A 17,320-nucleotide genomic window follows, 5' to 3' on the forward strand; every position below is an offset into this window, starting at 1 on the left:
ACATAACATAATACAAAAGAGTACACTTTAGGGCAGAAAGAAGTAGTAATTGAGCTTCATTCTTTTGTTTGTTTTCTTTGATTAACAAACACAAAACATCTTTTTGAGTCACAACATCATTTGTGTGAAGTCAAACCCTCGACATTTTTCCCACTTCGCACATTCCTCGAATGCAGCATCAGAACCGCCTTTGACATGTGACGTCATCGCGTACCAACCTGACGCGTGTTCATGAGGGGGCGTGGCTGTGTTTTCAAACGCACGTGCAAAACATTTATAAAAGTGGACGGACCTTGTCGCGCGATTATTCGATGCTCAATGGAGACTTGAACGCCGGCTGGTGTCCTGTTGTAACCAGTGAAAGAGGAAAACGGGGTTTGTGAAGTTGTTTGTTTTTAAATATAAACAATAGCAAGGGTTTTACGACATGAATTATGACTGCTTTTTTTAATTTTTATTTTTTTTTCCTCCCTCTATTCCCCTCCATAGTAAGATGCTGCCGGACGCCTATGGCTGCGTTGTGGTCAAGCGGTTCGGGAATGTTCCCGACGACGACAGGGACCCGTTGGACTTACTAAGCGAGGTGGAGAGGGAGAAGGAGAGAACGTGGAAGAAGAAGAAGGAGGAGGACGAAAAAAAGGCCAAGCAGAAGAAACCTGGCCAGAAGGAATCCCAGAGGGACAGACGTATGCCCACTATGAAAATAGCGCTTCCAGAACCCGATGCAGGTACACGACAAACAATGCCACGTCCATGATATTTTACCGCACCAAGCAAACTCATTTCTAGACTGGAAACTTGCTTTGTCAGCTGCTGCTGGTGAATACTGGGCACGGTTTTGAAGGCCAACGTTGTTTTGACAATCCAAACAAGGCCCTCCATGAGCTGTTCAAACCTTTATGAAACATGCTAAAACGAAACCATTAAGTAGGGACGTGACAACAAAATCAACATCTTTTTTTTCCCCCAGCAAGACCAATGTCACTGGAAAGAGTTGGAATGAAGGAACAATATGGTGTGAAACTCTGGTCAGCATGCTAAGAATTATGCAAACTATGACATCTTTCAGGGTTTCAAAAAGCAGTCAAAAATGTCAGCAACTTTGTCCATTCTTACAATGGAATGGCCTGTGACTGCCTGTGCGAAGACGTGTGGGGCTGTAACAAGAGCAAAGAGAAGCATTTTGAGTTGAAATAAGGATGGGGAACATTTAAAGGTGCCGTTAAGCCATCTTTGCAGTGCAGCCCTGCGGGCATTCCCACACCATTGTTGGCAACGGACGGCTAGCTTAACGACGGCTTAGCTCCATTTACCCCCCATTCAAGATTGGGCAACACAACTTGTACCGTAGTGTACAATATTCTTCCCTACTGCACAAATTTGATGAAACTGTATGTCCCCAAATACCTCAAAATGATGTTGCATAGCTTTCAACACTTTTTGGCAGGATATCAATAAGCCTAAACTTATCCTGTTATTTGCTATTGGTTATACTACCCATCCGTAACAGAAAACTAAAAGGAGTTAACTGGTCCAAAGTGGGTGATTCAACCTCAAAATTGATGTGTCCCGTTAATTTTTTAAACCATGCTTTTTTTTTTTTTTTTTTTGGAGGGTTTTCATTACCGTTTGACCATGTTCGTGCTACATCTCACTGTGAAAATTGCATACATACTAATGGTGAGCGAGACAAATTTGTTGTTCGAGGCCTTTTTACGATTTGTCACATTTAACAAGAAGAGACATTAGGAGATGGAAGGCGACTAGTGAGTGGAAGCTACTTTTACGGTCTGTAGTAATGGACCTCTTTCTCTTTCTAGTTTGCAAGCAACCAGCCCGTGCCAAAGGTGATGACAGAGCAGAGACAAAAAGAAGCTCAAAGTTGGCTGTCTATGGGGAGCGTAGGGCCAACCCCGCCGTGTACCCACAGGAATTCTCTCTCCCCAAGTATGTTTTCCATATTTTTAGGTTCATGAATCATTCAGCAACTGTGCGCAACCTTGACACCGTTTTGAACATGAACACTCTGCTTGAATATATGATTCAATTAAAATGTATCCTGCACAAGTTAAGAATTTTACCTAAATTAAAAATGGTTCTTGAATATTGAATACAAATGTATTGAACTTGAATACACTTGAACTCTACTTTAATCGCTGAGCTATTGTGAAGCAACAAGACCTAATTTTGTCAAAGGCCTTCAAACGATCAAGATACTGACACCCGGAGCCGAGGGGGAGGGAGAGAAGGAAGAGGAGGGTACACAAGAAACTTTGATCATTTTGTCCTGAGGGGCAAAAGAGAATACGACCGACACAATGGAACGTAAGTCCTTTTTTTTTTTTTTTAAATCTACACACTTCGGGAGTTTTTTTTTTAACGCTCTGCCATTGTTGCCACTCACCGTAGCGGTCTCTCACCTGATGAGAAGAGGGGCGGCCGAGGTCCCTGGAACTGGGGTTGTGTGGCTGAACCGGCAAGGTGTGCATCTCTGTCCACCACGTTGTCATGTCAAATTTAAGTTTACGAGGATTGTTTTTGTTTTTGAAGCGAGTTAATGGATGCGGCGCCTGATGCTCAGCTACATTCTGAGGAGCCTCAAGCACCAGTGGAAGAGAACCAGAACATGTGAGTACCACATGCGAATACAATGGTCCTGACCAAACAAAGACAAAAACATTGATGCCTTTTTTTTTTTTTAATTAATCATCATGTTTTATTGTTAACCATTTTTCCGCCTCTATGAAAATTGCTGTAAACTTTTTTTTTTTTCTTTTAACTAGTGCAATGCCTGAGGAGGATGGAGAAATGTTGGTTCAGGTTGCTATGGAGATGACTCTCGACGAATGGAAGGCCTTGCAGGAGGTCAGTCGTCCGAAGGCAGAGTTCAATATCCGTAAAGCAGACAACACAATTCCATCAAAGGCCAAAGTCATCCACCAGTCGAAACGTGTGGAGGTGAGCATACAAACGTTCCGACTACATTGGCCAAACAATCCCACAAAGTAGTGTGCGCTACTCAACTAGACAAAATACATTAAAATATCCCATCCCATCTCTCGGTGTCGAAATGGTTACAGTTGTCTCATCATGCACACCTACGCTTGATGGATCAGATCAACTAAATAATTCTCCAACTCTGAAGAGTGAGCGAAAGGGGGAAAAAAAGCACATCCATGGTATTTACTCCATATAATGTCTGCTGCTCAAACGATGCCTAAAACCTTTTGGTCTACTACAGCCATTGTGAATTATTTCGGACCGGAATACAGAGCAGGCAAAAAGCCAGGAATCAAACAGTGTCGGGTGGGCGTTTAATTTGGTCGATCTTCAGCATCTCAAGGAGCATGCGGAGGAAATGGAGGACGAAGGTAATTTCCTCCGCCGGTCTGTGAATGACATCACCTCCCTTCTGGACATCAACTTTGGCAGTCTGGGACGCCCCTCTCGAGGCGGTAGAGGCAGGGGCGCTCGTGGTGGTCTGTCCAGCCTCCCGGAGAGAGCCAAACCCACACCAGAGAAGGTCAGCATTCATGTCACGCTTCGTATAAACAAGCAGTTTGCCTTTTGTCAAACGGCGACTAATAACCGTGCTGCTTGCTCACAGGTGGGTGATGTGGCTCCTGACCCTGACAACCCAGAAGACTTCCCAGCATTATCAGCAGGCAGATGACCAAGTTCACGCTTCATGTAGCCGTGTGGGGGCACTTTAAAACGCTGACCAGATATAAAAAAAAAAAAAAAAAAAACGTTTTCATGGTTCTGCTGTTCTCAAGATTTGGTGTCTTATTCCTCTGGGTTTCTGTTACCATTCACCCATGGCACTGAGCTCATAAAGAATTTTGCAAATATTACTTGTTGAGTTTTTTTTTGTTGTTGTCAATGTACTTGTACAGTATATAAGTGGGTGGTGTGTTTCTGACCTGAAGTTGTATTTACATAAACAGTATGAGCAAAACAAATTTGACGGAACTTTTTAAAATAGACCAATGTTCAAACCTATGTTAGTTGCTTTGTCCGCAACTTTACTGACCTTGGCCTATATATATATATATATATATACACACCAATGTTTCATTAGAGCAGTTAAACATGGCACAAAGTGGATTGCATCTGTCATTTTGTCAATTAAGTCTTGAAGCTTTTTCAACAATACAAGCAAGCGTTAAGGTATACAGGTAGGCATGAGCTTTTGTACTAGCATACATTTCAATGATAGTTTGTTTAGTAGCCACAAAAAAAAATTCTCATGCGTGCTCAGATGAGATCTGAAGGCCGCTTGTTGTATAAAACCAATATTAGTGCACATGAGAAAAATAAAGAGGAAGCATGGTTATTCTTTTACTTAAAAAGTGATTATACAGTATATGCTTCAAAACTATTCATAGTGGATCTGTTCCATTAGTATGGTTTTGATTTAAAACAGTACAAAATATATACACATTTTCCAATTAAGGAAATATTTACAGTCATCAAATGCAACATTTGAACCTCTCACAAGTGCATAATAGTTTTGAGATAAGTGTAAGTGTGCACAACATTGAGCTAGCTACTTAATTACAAGAAAAAAAAAAATCATTTAAATGACAATTCTTATCTCAATGTTCAGTCTGCCAGTGAGGATTAACAATCAGAAAATGATTAGGACCACATGTTGAATATAAAAATGATAAACTTTAAGGGAAAATACCATGTATATTTAGAATCTTGGCATACACAGCTAGTTGTAAAATGCTCTTAATATGCAAAAGTCAGTCTTCGGGGTTTCCACAGCTGCGGGTTCACCGTAGTAGAGGAGCTCTCGCTTTAGGTATGGAGTGACTGTGAAGAACAACAGAAGCAATATCAATGGAGGAAAACATGAATTGAAACAGAATTTTGTCTCTTTCATGCCGCAAAGACTTGAAAAGCATGATGTGAACAAAAGCTTAGTGAGTCGAAGAGATAGATACCACAGTTTAGAAAATTGTTCAGATTGCAAAGCATGGTGAGCTTTACGTCGTCTGGAGGCGGCGGCGGCGGCGGAGGCTCTGTTGTGTGTGAAACAGAAAAGAGGCAGAAACGTGAGCGGAATGCCACATAAGAGGATGCCGGAAAAAAGGAGCGACAGTAACAGGCATGAGAAGGAACCAGGGAAGCTATAGCCAGTCATACTCCAAACAATTCTTGTCTTTGGAGGACATGCAAGCGGTGCCGTTGAAAGAAAGTGCAGACAGACTTGGATACTTGACAGGAAAGTTCATTTCTGTTCTGTTGGGTTGTACGTGGCAGCAGCCCAGTAAAAAAAAAGAAAAAAAAAATTATATAATGAGGAGACTTGACACTGCCTTAAATGTGAATCCAATCATCCAACTACTGCCAAAAACCCAACTACAACTATCAGGGCTCTAAACTCACTTTTGGCACTGATTGTGCTTGTGTGCCGAATCTGTGTTGTCGGTGAACCAAATGGAGGCTCTTCCTCCATGACCCCTTAAAAATCTGGTCACACCGGTGCAATTTCTTTTTTTTTAAAGGGCATACTGCTGAGAAATCAAGATGCCCGTGTGCCCCAACAGGTGGCAGTCTAGAGCCCTGGCTAGTTGTTAAAGCAAGCTTGTCCAGAGGAAATGCATTGTGCTTGTTTGTCTCAGTAAATCTTCACGTGGGTCTGAGCGGAGCTTGCCTGCAAGTGCGCCATGTTTAAGTTGACGGGAGTGCACATGTTGGTCGCATCGCTATGGCCGCCACAGGGCTCACAACACACCGGTTCCCTGTTGCTGGCCACTACATGCAAGTTGCCCAGGGAGCTGGCAGAGAGAGGGGATGCCTTTGAGTTGGGTTTCATGAGTGGCTATAGCCTCTGGGTTGCCTTGTTCATGACGTATTAGGCACTGACACATTCCACATTCCTGATGGTACAGTTTGGTATGGAAAACAATTTGTTTCCTTATTTTCCGATGAAGGGCGAAGGGAGTTTTTGCTTATGACTTTGCTTTGTCATGCTGTTCTGAGGTTATGGACCGTGTGCAATTCACCGGTTTCCATCTTGGCCTTCGATCACGTGGTCACGTAGCACAAGAATGCACACTTATTTTTTTGCTCTACTATTTGATTTTTTCCGTGACATCGCTTCATACTTTTGATCTTAGAGTGTTTTTCATACAGACTTTCACCATCATGACTTTCGTACTGCATTAGTGTAAGTAAAAGGTGACCACAGTGTGTTCCAATTTGTGTGTAAATTTGAGTTACGTTGCCGCTGTAGGAAAGGGACAGAGTCATAAATTGGGGGGGGGGGGGTTTGGGCATAATTTGCGAACCATACTGAACCAAACTGTACTAATTGGTAGTTATGTGACTTTCTAGTACTACCATCGAAGCGTCACACTGGCCTCCTACCTGCATGCTACTCCACTGGCGGGCAGTGAGGTTCGGGTCCTCTTTCTGGTGTCCGAGGGGTCTGACAGAGCCATCGAGTTGATGCCCGTCTTACAGCTCTGTACGCTGGCCTGAAGGACGGCCCTGCTGCAGGGGAAATAGGTCATTGCTAGCATGTTTTAAGTGGAATTATCAGTGGATGCATAATTGGGATATAAATACAGAGCAAAGCTTACTTGAGAGACTGCGATGCTGACCTGGTGTGAATCTTATTCTCCTCCTGCCTGTGAAAACATACGATTGGCGTGAGTGTCGAGGTGGCCGAGGCTATGGCACATTGATTTCAGACTAATTTTGCACTCAATACAGACAGGTGAGATTAGCAAAGCAAAATACTAGTAGGGTAAATGCACATTCTGGATGGACAACCCTTTCCTCTACACGGCAGTAGTTAACGCCGTTTCTCATCAACCCTGCAATACAAGGCTGAAATGTCTCAGTGAATTAATCACTTAAGAACAGGCATCTTGAATCAACAGAAAGACAGGAGTGATGTTTCCAAAGTAATGGTTGGAACTATTTAAAATAAATAAATCTCTGCAGTGAAAACGGGCCGGAGGCTTTCGGTATTCAATGAAAGCATTTGTATGGACAAATAATGATAAAATAGCTCATAAGATTTTGTTTTGAGAGCGTATTTCTCGCCATTTTCCATTATTTTGATAACCCAAATCACTTCACTTCTTACATCAATAGCTATGACATTGCACTGGCAAAAACTGCGTTGAGGCATTCCGAGTTTTCTTTTAAGTCAGTCAGAAGATACAGCTTCAGTGGTACCGGGCATAAAAAAAGGAACAAGAAATTGAAGAAAATAAGGTGATCTAATCATTTTTCCTATAATTGTATGTCTGATCTGGCTTGGGAATTAAAGAGGGGGGCTCACTTACAGCATTCTCAGTGATTGATCCAGAAAGGGAGGGGGGGCAGCACACATTTTTTGAGGGGGTTCACCGGCCGGTGGAACTCATAGAAATCCTAACCCGTCTATACAGAAATGCTTGATGGAAGAAGGGAAGCCATACACAATCCACCACAGGGCAAGGCTACACAGGGAGGAGAGCAGCATGGCTACCAGCCATCTAGAAGGAGGACAAATTCATCAAGAGCAAACAAAACAAAAAAAAAAAAGGAGGGTATAGTGTGTATTAAAAAAAAAAAAAAAGGAAGGAGAGACAAGAGACGACTGGGCGGGACATACAGTCTAAGATGCTCTACTTTTACAGTGGGACTGGATCAATAAAACAATTGCAATTGTCTTGAGATATTATTGCTTAACAGCATAATCATCAAAACTAAGACACTTCTGCAAAGATAGTTTTTCTTTTCTTTTTTTTTTTGGAAAGTTAGCTTCACCAGCGTCCGTCCAAATGGACAAATGATATATGGTGATTTAATTAAATATGTGCTGGTTTATTGAAAGGTGCAACAGTATGATTATAAAAATAACAAAAACACAGACATTGAGTCAATCACATTGGAAAATGTACAGATTTGACCTTCTGTAGCATCTATTTTAGGATGACAAAAATCTAATTTGCGTACTAATAAAATACAGCAAATGGAAAAGTATCCCACGAAGTGAATATGTACTGTTTACACTCACAGACCACAACGTTAGGTACACCTGGACATGCTAGTGAAATGACGTATCAGAAATATATCAGTTCAGTACACTGAAATGAAATGTCTGGTGAATGCAAATATCAAGAGTAAACAAGCTCCAAAGTTACACTTGTACTGATCCAGTCTCAGTTGTAATAAAACAAACAAAAACAAAACAGGCAATTAAGCCGTGTGAACTCTGCCGAATATTTAGTGACCATTAGACACAGAGAGATAGATAGAAGGCATCTATGAGGCGTGCATGTCCGAGGATGTCGTGCCCGTTGCCATGCATGGAAGGTGAGTGGAGGGAGGCGGAAAAGGTGCTTTTACATTGTTTGCGGTGAAATATGACACGCTCTTCAGTGTTAAACAGTGAAGCCAGACGGTGGGGGCTCAGCTGAGGATTAGATGGGTGTTTCGCAACAACGATAAACCACACGGCCGAAAGCGCAAGGACATTTCCACCCTGCCTCAATGTTCCCTTGGCAGAAGGTCATTTGATCCCAGCACAACACTGACCGTCTTGCGCTCAGATGTACAAAAGGAGTATTAGGGCCTCACGGAAACGATATGTGTCAAGCTGTGATATTACAAATTACCGCACCAAAAATTGCCTTGTTTACCCCCCCCCCTTATATTTATAACTTCTTTCCGTGCAAAAGAGTGCAATTTTATAATATTTGGGGCCAAAGCAGCAGGTGTTGCGACGGCCCTCTTTGAATTTCAAAATGACCAAAATACAGACTTTTGGGGGGCCAAAAAGCCTGATAACTGACCAATTGTAAAAATTCTCAACACATGACAGTCTCAAAGACCCATGCACAAAACTGAACAGGAAGTCAGCCATTTTGGTTGGATGCAGCCATGTTAATCCAGCTATGTCAATGACATACAATGGTCCAAATAGATGATATCTGAATAGGAGGTCATTTTGAGGATTTATTTGGCTTTATTCTCATTTGCTACATTGACACTGCACGGCAGTGTCAAAAATCAAATCCGAGCATCCAAGCTGCAATCGCATTGGATCCACATTCCACTTATTTCCAAATATAGAGAGGCATTAGTCGGATTTGAAAGCAAACCGAATTGTACAGTGCATGACCCCCCCCGGCCCCCTCCCAAAAAAACGTGATACATGTCACATATGGGCAAAAAAATAAACCAAAATTCACCAACAATGTTAACACAGCCATAGTTTCAATGCGGCTTTAATACTCCTTCAGAGATAAGGGCATTTAGAATCCACTATGGTCAAGTGAGGATCAGGGGAAATCTCATGTAAACACTTGAGATGATTGAACAAGCCTTTTCTAAAAGAGGGGGGGGGGGGCTCCGTTTACTAATAGGTAATCTTCACCAGGAGCATTAATCAATGGAATCCAAGCACTGGACATTGAAGTCTGTTATGCTGCAGACCAATGCACAGCTGTTAGCAAAATACAGCAGAACAGCCAGTCTATGAGAGGCAAGAGTAATTGTAGTGCAAGTACTGTACTTATTGCATATCCGTGTCGCGGCAAAGGAGGGGAAAAAAAAATTAATCAGCCATCCATTTCAACAGGAACAAGTATCGACTGTAGCTTTTAAAAATAGGAAGTGACATGCTCTTACCTCCTTCAAACCTCACATCCATTTCATTCCTGTCCACAACACCACTCTCCCTCAGCTATCTTTTAAACGACAGGCAAGACATTGGCCAGAGCGCGCCTGTGAGGCCGCAGCAGAGCATTACCACCTGTCTGGCACAGGGACAACAGAGCCACATGGGAAGATTGGCAGGAGCCAGTCAACCACGCCGGATTTACAGGTAATGATGGCCAAAATGAGATCCTGCCATTAGTTCATATACAACGAAAAGTCCAATTCATCATCCGGTCTTTGCCTTTCCATGCTGGGTCGAGGAGATGCTAGTGTCAATCACAGGGCATTTTGTTTCGTTCTGACCAAATTTTGAATGGTTGGAGACTATTCTGTTGCGTGCATCTGTGTGTATTCTAAGTAACACAGTGCGATTTCTTTCCATGTTATTCTACTTGCATTGAGCAATGGAACTTCACATACCCTGCCAGTCATATAACCTGAAGTTTGACAATAATGGGCCATGGTCGAACTGTAAACGGAACTTAATGCAATTAAGCCACACAAAGGGCTTCATGTTCAAGGTTTCATCATTTTACTAGTAACACAGTTGACTCTTACAAAGATAGGAATGCCGCTATGGAAGTAGAGGAGAGTACGGTACACCTAAAAGCATTCAAATTTCTCAAAAGCTGACAGTGCGCCTTATAATCCGATGCACCTTATATATGGGTCAATATTCAGATTTCTTGGATGTAGTATTTTAAATGTTCTGTAAGGCGCTTTGTTACAGCTGCAGCAGCTATATAAATATATAAAGCTGTATTCCATTCCCTTTAGCATAGCTCCATCTGGTGGATGCATAACGCAATCGCAGCCACTATTGTAGCTTCTATTCTATGCGCCTTACATGTGAAAACTGTTTTAAAATAGGCCATTCATTGAAGGTGCGCCTTATGCTCCGAAGCACCTTAGAGTGCGGAAAATACAGTGCTCTGACATCTCACGGGACAGCCACTGAGTGTTGACTATGTGGGGATTGCTATGATGCAGCAATAGTGACAATTATTTTCTGCCGATGGCGCTCGCGGAGGAATATTTGAAGAAATGTAATGATGCCTCAACACGCATGATTACTTCAAATGTAATAGCAATACATCCATCGATTTTCTATGTTTGTCTTCATGAGGATGGTGGGTGAGCTGGAGCCTGTCTCAGCTGACTTTCGGTGACTGGTTGGCAAGCAATGCACACGGCTGTAATCTCAAATCAATGTATCGTTGTAAAGACGATCACGAGATCAACGCCCGACACAAACGTGTTCCATTCGCCAGCTTCCTATTGACTGCAAATATCCCAAGAGCTCCAGATTCATTTGGCCTCCTACTTTCCACAAAGCCGTGCTTGCCTGAGGGAACAACACAAAATGCCTTCCCAAATCACTCTTCATACGTGACTCTACTCTTTCCTGACATAAAATCAATCACGACAAATAGATTATAGCGTGGCGTACGTTCCTCCTAGACCTCAATACTATTTATTGCAAAGAAACAGATTGTGTCGATTGCAAGAATACTACCGGGTCACCTAGCTAATCGCTTCACAGCAGTATTTATAAGACAGCATGCCCCAAATCGAATAAATATGGTCTTCGGGTGCTCGTCCAATTCAATGATCAAACGTGACAAAAACATTGCTCTCGTCCAGGGTGGAAAATCACATTTTTGAGTGGGGAAATAATCACATTTCGGTTGATTGAGGCGGTACTCGAGAGGGGAGGTCTATCTTAGTACTTACGATAATGAGCTTGAGGATCTGACTTGCCTCTTGCTCTTCAGGGCTCGCAGTTTGTCACCCTGTGTCAAGCCGTTCCGCTCCTCGTCGTCATTATACTGTGAATTTGCCGGCAAAAATAAATCAATAAAAGCACAGAAACAAATATTACAAATAGCGGCATATTCATTCGGGTATTATTTTACAAAAACGTACCATTTCAGTCACTCCTTTCTTGGATGTCCTGATCTTGTTGCTGCCGTTAATGGTTATGTCATCAACTCCAGAGAGTATTCTGGTCACGGCCAGTTTACCATTCTTCTCTTCGTTTAGCATCTTCTCCCGGAAGACATCACCCTCTGCCCACAGACTGTTCTGCTTCCTGAAAGGAAACATCACACCACATTTATCGATTAAAGATGAGAACAGAGTGCAGAACTTGGCTGCACCCAGCAGAGGCGCGATTGATTATCATCTAGTTTGATGTTTATTTATGTGCAGACGTTTTTTTTTTTTTTTCCTGGCAAAAAAATTAATGCAAGGCATTTGATTTCATTTAACTTATGCACCTACTCTTCAACAAAGTTCTGCTGAGGCCCGATGATGGACCCCGGACGGCAGATCCGAATCCAAGCGATGACCTCCGCCGCAGTCATGCAGTAATGCTTCATCATGTAACAGCCAATCAGAGTGCCGGTTCGCCCCAGACCAGCTGAAATAAAGTTGCGGAGAGAACTTAGTCCGGTCCCCGTTGCTGATTCAATCTCGGTCGGTGTTATACCTTTGCAGTGGACGGCAATGGCTCCTTCTGCGTTCTCACAAATATTGAGGAACTTTCGGACAATGGCGTCATTGGGCGTGCTCCCGTCCACAAAAAATAGGTCATGATGTTCAAAGCCCGAGTCGGTGAAGCGCCTGGCGTCATACATCTTTTTGTTGAGCCGGATGACACTGGTGATGTTGTGCTTCCTAAAGTAAGGAATGTAGGCCTCGGGTGCATGCAGAGGGTAGCCTGAAGTTGGAAACAAGAGGCATGAATGCGAGGTAGTATATTTAACGCTGTTTTGAGAAACGTCACATGCTGGACTAAACTTGCCGTTCTCGATTTTGCTTTTGGGATGAGGCCCGCTAAAGGCGAGAAACTTTCCCGGAATGATCCAGTTCAAATCTCCATTTTCTGCCCTCTCGTAGTGCTCGTATTCCTCCACGTCAAAGTCGGAGAAGTCAAGCCAGCCGTAATGCAGGGCCTGGTAGGAGGAGAATTTCATCAGGGGGAGGCACATAACTCGACAATTATGGTTGGGGAAGAGACTTACCTTGTGAACAGCACAGAGGCAGTCCAGGATGCTCAGATTGTACATGCAGGTTCCAAACGAGGCATCTCTGAGAAAGAATTTTGAAGCATGGATTACAACTTCGACAACTTTTTGACATTTGGAAATAAAACCCGTTTCATTTCTCTCATATTTACGCCAAACTGTACTGTATTCCCACGGGTCACAAACGCCTAATCGCTCTAAAACAGTTCTGTGAAATAGTTTAAATGTGAAATAATCAAGTTTATAATAATCAGTTTGCATGTTCTCCCCATGACTGCGTGGATTTTCTCCGGATACTCCAGTTTCCTTCCACATTCCAAAAACATGTGGGTGGTTAGTGGAAGACTCTAAATTGACGCTAGGTGTGATTGTGAGCGCAAATGGTTGTTTGTCTTGGTTTCCCCTACCTACTGCCCAAAGACAGCTGGTATAGGCTCCAGCATGCCCCAGGACCCTTGTGAGGATAAGCTGATCAGAAAATTGATGGAGGGAACGGGAACTGGTTGCCAGCCAATCGCAGGGCACACCGAGGCCCAAAAAAAAAAAAAAAAAACTGCGCTCACAATCACACCCACTGACAATTTAGGGTGTTCCATTAACCTGCCATCCCTGTTTTTGGAATGTGGGAGGAAACCGGAATACAGGCACGGGGAGAACGTACAAACACTCACACAGCGAGGCCAGAGTCGGAATCGAACCATGCAATTTGGCACTGTGAGGCGAACGTGCTAACCACTCAATCACTGTGCCGCCAATTGCTAAATTAAAGCACCAAATATCGCAGGACGTTTTATAATCAACTGTTGTAGTCACTAATAATAGGCTAGATACAGAACAAATTTAATTGACCGAATTTACCTGAATGGAATGTACGTGCGGTTCTTTGCCACCAGCAGACTGTAGGCCTCCTCTGGCATCATGTTCAGGTACATTACCTGCACACACACACGTGCACACACGCACACACACACATATATATGAAATTGTAGAGCAGTTTTATACAAGGGATATATGCAGTTTCTACTCACTGCATATGAGCCAATCAGGTAGGCAGCGTTGGCTTGTTTCTTCTGGTCACCGCAGGTGTAAAATACAATCTTCTTCCTCGAAAGTGTAATGGACTGTGCAGAGACATGAAGTGACATATGAAGCCATCTGTTTACCTGACGGGGACATTGTAATTGTACAATTAACATGACATATAAGCCCTGCTGGGTGTTGCCGCTTTGTTTGAACAGATGTGGAGCAAATGGAACTGAATGAAAGGATGTTGAGCTGTGGCGTGTTTTTAATGTCGCGGAGGATACGTGAGAGTAAAGCAAAAGATGCGGTAGGTGATAAAGTGCAATTATTTCACAGTAAAAACAACCTCTACATACTTCACAGACAGAATACAACGCGATAGCAGACAGTGGAATGTCAAGTCATTCTCATTTTAGGCAATCGCAGGATATTTGTCTACAAACAGCAATTTACACTCACAATACTTGAAACAATGAAATGGGTTATGTTAATAATTAGCAGAACTTCATCGTTTTGATACTAATAGAAAACAAGTTTGAAGATTCTACCGTATATGAAGTTTGACGTGGGATCGGATCCATTATTTGCTATGGGGGGGGGGGGGGTGTTGGACCTGAGAGTGTCCTAATTACCTTGAGCTTCTTTGTCAGCTTGCAAGAGAAGCGATAAAACATGGCCAGGTTGAGGGGGCCAAAGTCTGCGTAGAAACTGCAAGAGATTTAAAAGCAAGAGAATGACTGCGATCTTTTCGATAAAAGCTTGCGTGACACACTTAGGTACTTTTCCATCACTGATGCACATATGCAGATAATTCTGCTCAATTTGCGCGGTCCTCCTCCCTTTTTGATTAAAAATGTCAAAGGCCCAATTATGGTTTCTCTGAAAGATCATCCAGGGTAAAGACCTCTTCTAAAAATTTCTCGGATTTTTTTTTTTTTGCCTAGTTTCTCCCACTTAAATGTTCAAAAACATCATACTAATATAAAGATGAGACAAAGATCATTTCGGTAGATATAAAAGATGATTTTGATTGGATTACGAAAGCAAATAAATTATTGAAAGCTAAATGACCTTGTGTGGAAAAAATACTTTCCGCCCCCTTGTTAAATCATGAATTAACTGTGGCTAATCACATTTTAGACATAGGTCCGATGTATAAAGCTTTTAAGTTTCAAGTACTGTAATCCTCATGAATAAGGAATAGGGGACTTGCCCTGCTGTGAATGGGGAAAAACAGCAAGTTTAGAACTTGGAACGAACCCCCTCGTCCCCCTAGGAGCATTGTGGCCCCTAACCTAACATTTTAAGGGTGCAAGGAGAAAATGTAGGTGCGCACAACATAAAGCAACTAATTTTTACTATATTGACGATATTTCTTTTCCCACTTGTTGATGTATGTGGTGTACATCATTTGCATGTCCGTAATAAACATAACATAAATTACTGAAAAATAGGTGGACATGTGGAAGAATTTGACAGCAGCAACAATGATTCAAGAATAATATATTTTTTTTTAATCTGCAAATTTACTAGGTGCGCATGCATAAGTAGACGAACATTTTACATGCACTGCCTCAAAATTTAGAGGCAAAGTGCCACCATTTAGGGGTAGTCCGTATCTGTGCTGCAAGTAACTTATTTTTTATTATTACCCTTTAAAATGTTGTAGCTTATAAAATGAGGATTCGCTTTAACTTCCATTAACCACCAAGGCTGAGATTGGCTCCTCCCCAACACCACGTTTTTGTCTTTGTCGAGCTGTATCACTTCACCACACTTCCTTGACACTAATTCCCGGGCTTTCGTGACATCTGACAGCATTTCAGGGGAGCACAAAAACTACACTTTGGAGTCTTTTTCAACAAATAGCTAGGAGTAGATTCCAATTGGGGAGGGGGCATTAAGTTGTGAATGGTGAACTACTAATATGCAAAGGACGACTATTGCACACACATAGAAGAAAAATCACCCATAGATTGTCTGGAACTTGATCGCCAAATCAGTGTGAACAAAAATCCACGTCTGCTGTAATGCATGTTAAAAAAAAAAAAAAAAAAAAAAAAAAAAAAAGAACAAGCTTTTCAGTAGGATCCGCCCACATTTAAAATGACCTTTAGTACTGCTGAAGTGCATCCACAATGTAAAGCAGAGGTAAAAGTCCAATAGGATGAGACTGTTGACTTACTTCTCATATGCCAGCTCTTCGTCTATGCAGAAGCAGTGCCGCTCTGTCGTACTTTTGATCTTTTGTTGAAGGATGGCGAAATACAATTGATCTACAAAACGTAAATGAAGAATTGAGTTACTTGTTTTGCCGTGCATGCTGTCAACTCTGCAGGCTCCGATTAAGTTAGATTTCCTTTTTTTCTCCCATTGCGATCTTACCCTTGAGGAGCTCAACGCATTGAGACGGCACATCGTCCGCGGCGGTCATGTTGACCTGAGCTGTTTTGAACATGGCCAACCTGATTTTCCCTCACAAGAACGTGCACATACTCATGTGGAAAACTCACGTGTAAAATCAGAACTAGAGAACAATCGTGCAACAAAGTTCCTGCGTTGTGGTAAAAGTGTTAAAAGTCCAACGGTGACGTTGAAGTATCTTGTGGATGAGCACCATGAGTGAGTTTCAAGTGAAGAAAGTGCGCACTATGCTAAACATGAGCTGGCTTATGGCTCCGCCCTTAAGTCACGGCGAAACGCCATTGGCCGACAGAGATTCAACGCTTGATGCCATTCGAGGAAGATGCCATCAATCCCTCCCATTTTATTTAAAGTTCTCCTGGTCTGACACGCAATTGGCTGCGGGAACGCTCACAAGGCGGTTGCATTGTCTTTGAGCCCAATCACAGTCATTCGGACGACCCAGTCTTCCAACTTTTAGTAAAAAAATAATGATAAAAAATAAAATTACACAGACCCAGCCTTAAGCGAGTTGGCTCGTTGTTGCATCCATCAACGTATCCGCCATATTGGAGGTGTCAATCCATTACTAAGGCAAGTTATTTGCCTGAAATTCATACAGCAATAAAAAAATAAAGTGCACTTCTTTAATGTAATGATCGTTGCCTGGGCGCTAAGAGATTCTTTGTAACATTATTTTAAATCCAAACCACTGACATGCATACACGAGTAGGAGAGCTTTTATTTTGAAGGTGACAAACGCCGCTCGCTGGCGGTCGATTACCGTAATGCAGAGTATTAACAATCGTTGTGGCAGCTGGCTTGACTTCAATTTTGCGAATGGAGGCTGCCCTGACCGCAGTCATGTGACAACTCGGTTTAAAGTTGACCGGGTTCATAGTGCGACCACCCTTACCTGAAATCTCAATGTAAATATCCGAGATTGGCTCCGCCTCTGAGCCGCGCTGGGCTGCGCAGCACTTCTTTCTCCTCGACTCCGCTCGCCTCCTCTCGCTCTTGCGCTTCATGTTGCCTTCAGGGCTGCAGCACGGCACCCATGATTAGGATTCCGCCTGCGGCACGGCCACGTCGTCTTCCCCTGGATCTGCGTGTTCGCGATGCACCTAAAATATCAACGGTGCTTGCAAGCCCCTCTTGTCTGTTGGTGTCGGTGACGTGCAACCGAGGCGGGG

The 17,320-nt window shown here is 42.7% G+C and overlaps 2 protein-coding genes across 11 annotated transcripts in view; one reads left to right on the forward strand and one right to left on the reverse strand.

Moving 5' to 3' along the window:
* The window catches only part of LOC109526856 (intracellular hyaluronan-binding protein 4-like), a 9,995-nt gene extending 6,146 nt beyond the window's left edge, over positions 1 to 3,849 (forward strand). Inside the window, exons 5-9 of the mRNA XM_019888424.1 lie at positions 2,410 to 2,481; positions 2,551 to 2,628; positions 2,784 to 2,958; positions 3,335 to 3,523; positions 3,608 to 3,849. Of these exons, the coding sequence (XP_019743983.1) occupies positions 2,410 to 2,481; positions 2,551 to 2,628; positions 2,784 to 2,958; positions 3,335 to 3,523; positions 3,608 to 3,673 (580 nt within the window). The 3' untranslated portion in view covers positions 3,674 to 3,849. The remainder of the gene's footprint in view (positions 1 to 2,409; positions 2,482 to 2,550; positions 2,629 to 2,783; positions 2,959 to 3,334; positions 3,524 to 3,607) is intronic.
* Positions 3,850 to 4,325: 476 nt separating this feature from the next.
* Positions 4,326 to 17,314, reverse strand: cdc14b (cell division cycle 14B). Of its 10 annotated transcripts, none has more exons than XM_019888333.1 (16): positions 17,044 to 17,314; positions 15,910 to 16,000; positions 14,357 to 14,432; positions 13,730 to 13,822; positions 13,560 to 13,636; positions 12,699 to 12,765; positions 12,479 to 12,629; positions 12,164 to 12,394; positions 11,956 to 12,094; positions 11,599 to 11,764; positions 11,407 to 11,501; positions 6,597 to 6,644; positions 6,382 to 6,507; positions 5,666 to 5,789; positions 4,953 to 5,030; positions 4,326 to 4,821 (listed from the first exon to the last, which is right to left on the reverse strand). In XM_019888333.1, exons 1-15 carry the CDS (start codon positions 17,153 to 17,155, stop codon positions 4,995 to 4,997), a joined length of 1,632 nt encoding a protein of 543 aa, XP_019743892.1. In that variant the 5' UTR covers positions 17,156 to 17,314; the 3' UTR covers positions 4,326 to 4,821; positions 4,953 to 4,994. The 10 variants fall into 10 exon arrangements, 8 of the variants coding, with proteins under 8 accessions (XP_019743892.1, XP_019743900.1, XP_019743918.1 ...); XM_019888341.1 differs by having other exon boundaries at positions 6,382 to 6,504; positions 17,044 to 17,155; XM_019888359.1 differs by lacking the exon at positions 17,044 to 17,314 and adding an exon at positions 16,110 to 16,407.
* Between the last annotated feature and the right edge of the window lie 6 nt (positions 17,315 to 17,320).

Source organism: Hippocampus comes, unplaced genomic scaffold (assembly GCF_001891065.2).
Source record: "Hippocampus comes isolate QL1 unplaced genomic scaffold, H_comes_QL1_v1.1 scaffold155, whole genome shotgun sequence".
Classification (NCBI taxonomy): Eukaryota; Metazoa; Chordata; class Actinopteri; order Syngnathiformes; family Syngnathidae; genus Hippocampus; species Hippocampus comes.

Bases quoted from the DNA above. Each gene is read 5' to 3' on its own strand.
- cdc14b (XM_019888333.1), bottom strand. From the start codon at position 17,155: ATGAAGCGCAAGAGCGAGAGGAGGCGAGCGGAGTCGAGGAGAAAGAAG. The intron at 16,001-17,043 runs GTAAGGGTGGTC...TACGTTTTGTAG, and splicing joins TATTTACATTGAGATTTCAG to ATCAATTGTATTTCGCCATC. The intron at 13,637-13,729 runs GTGAGTAGAAAC...GTGTGTGTGCAG, and splicing joins ACCTGATTGGCTCATATGCA to GTAATGTACCTGAACATGAT.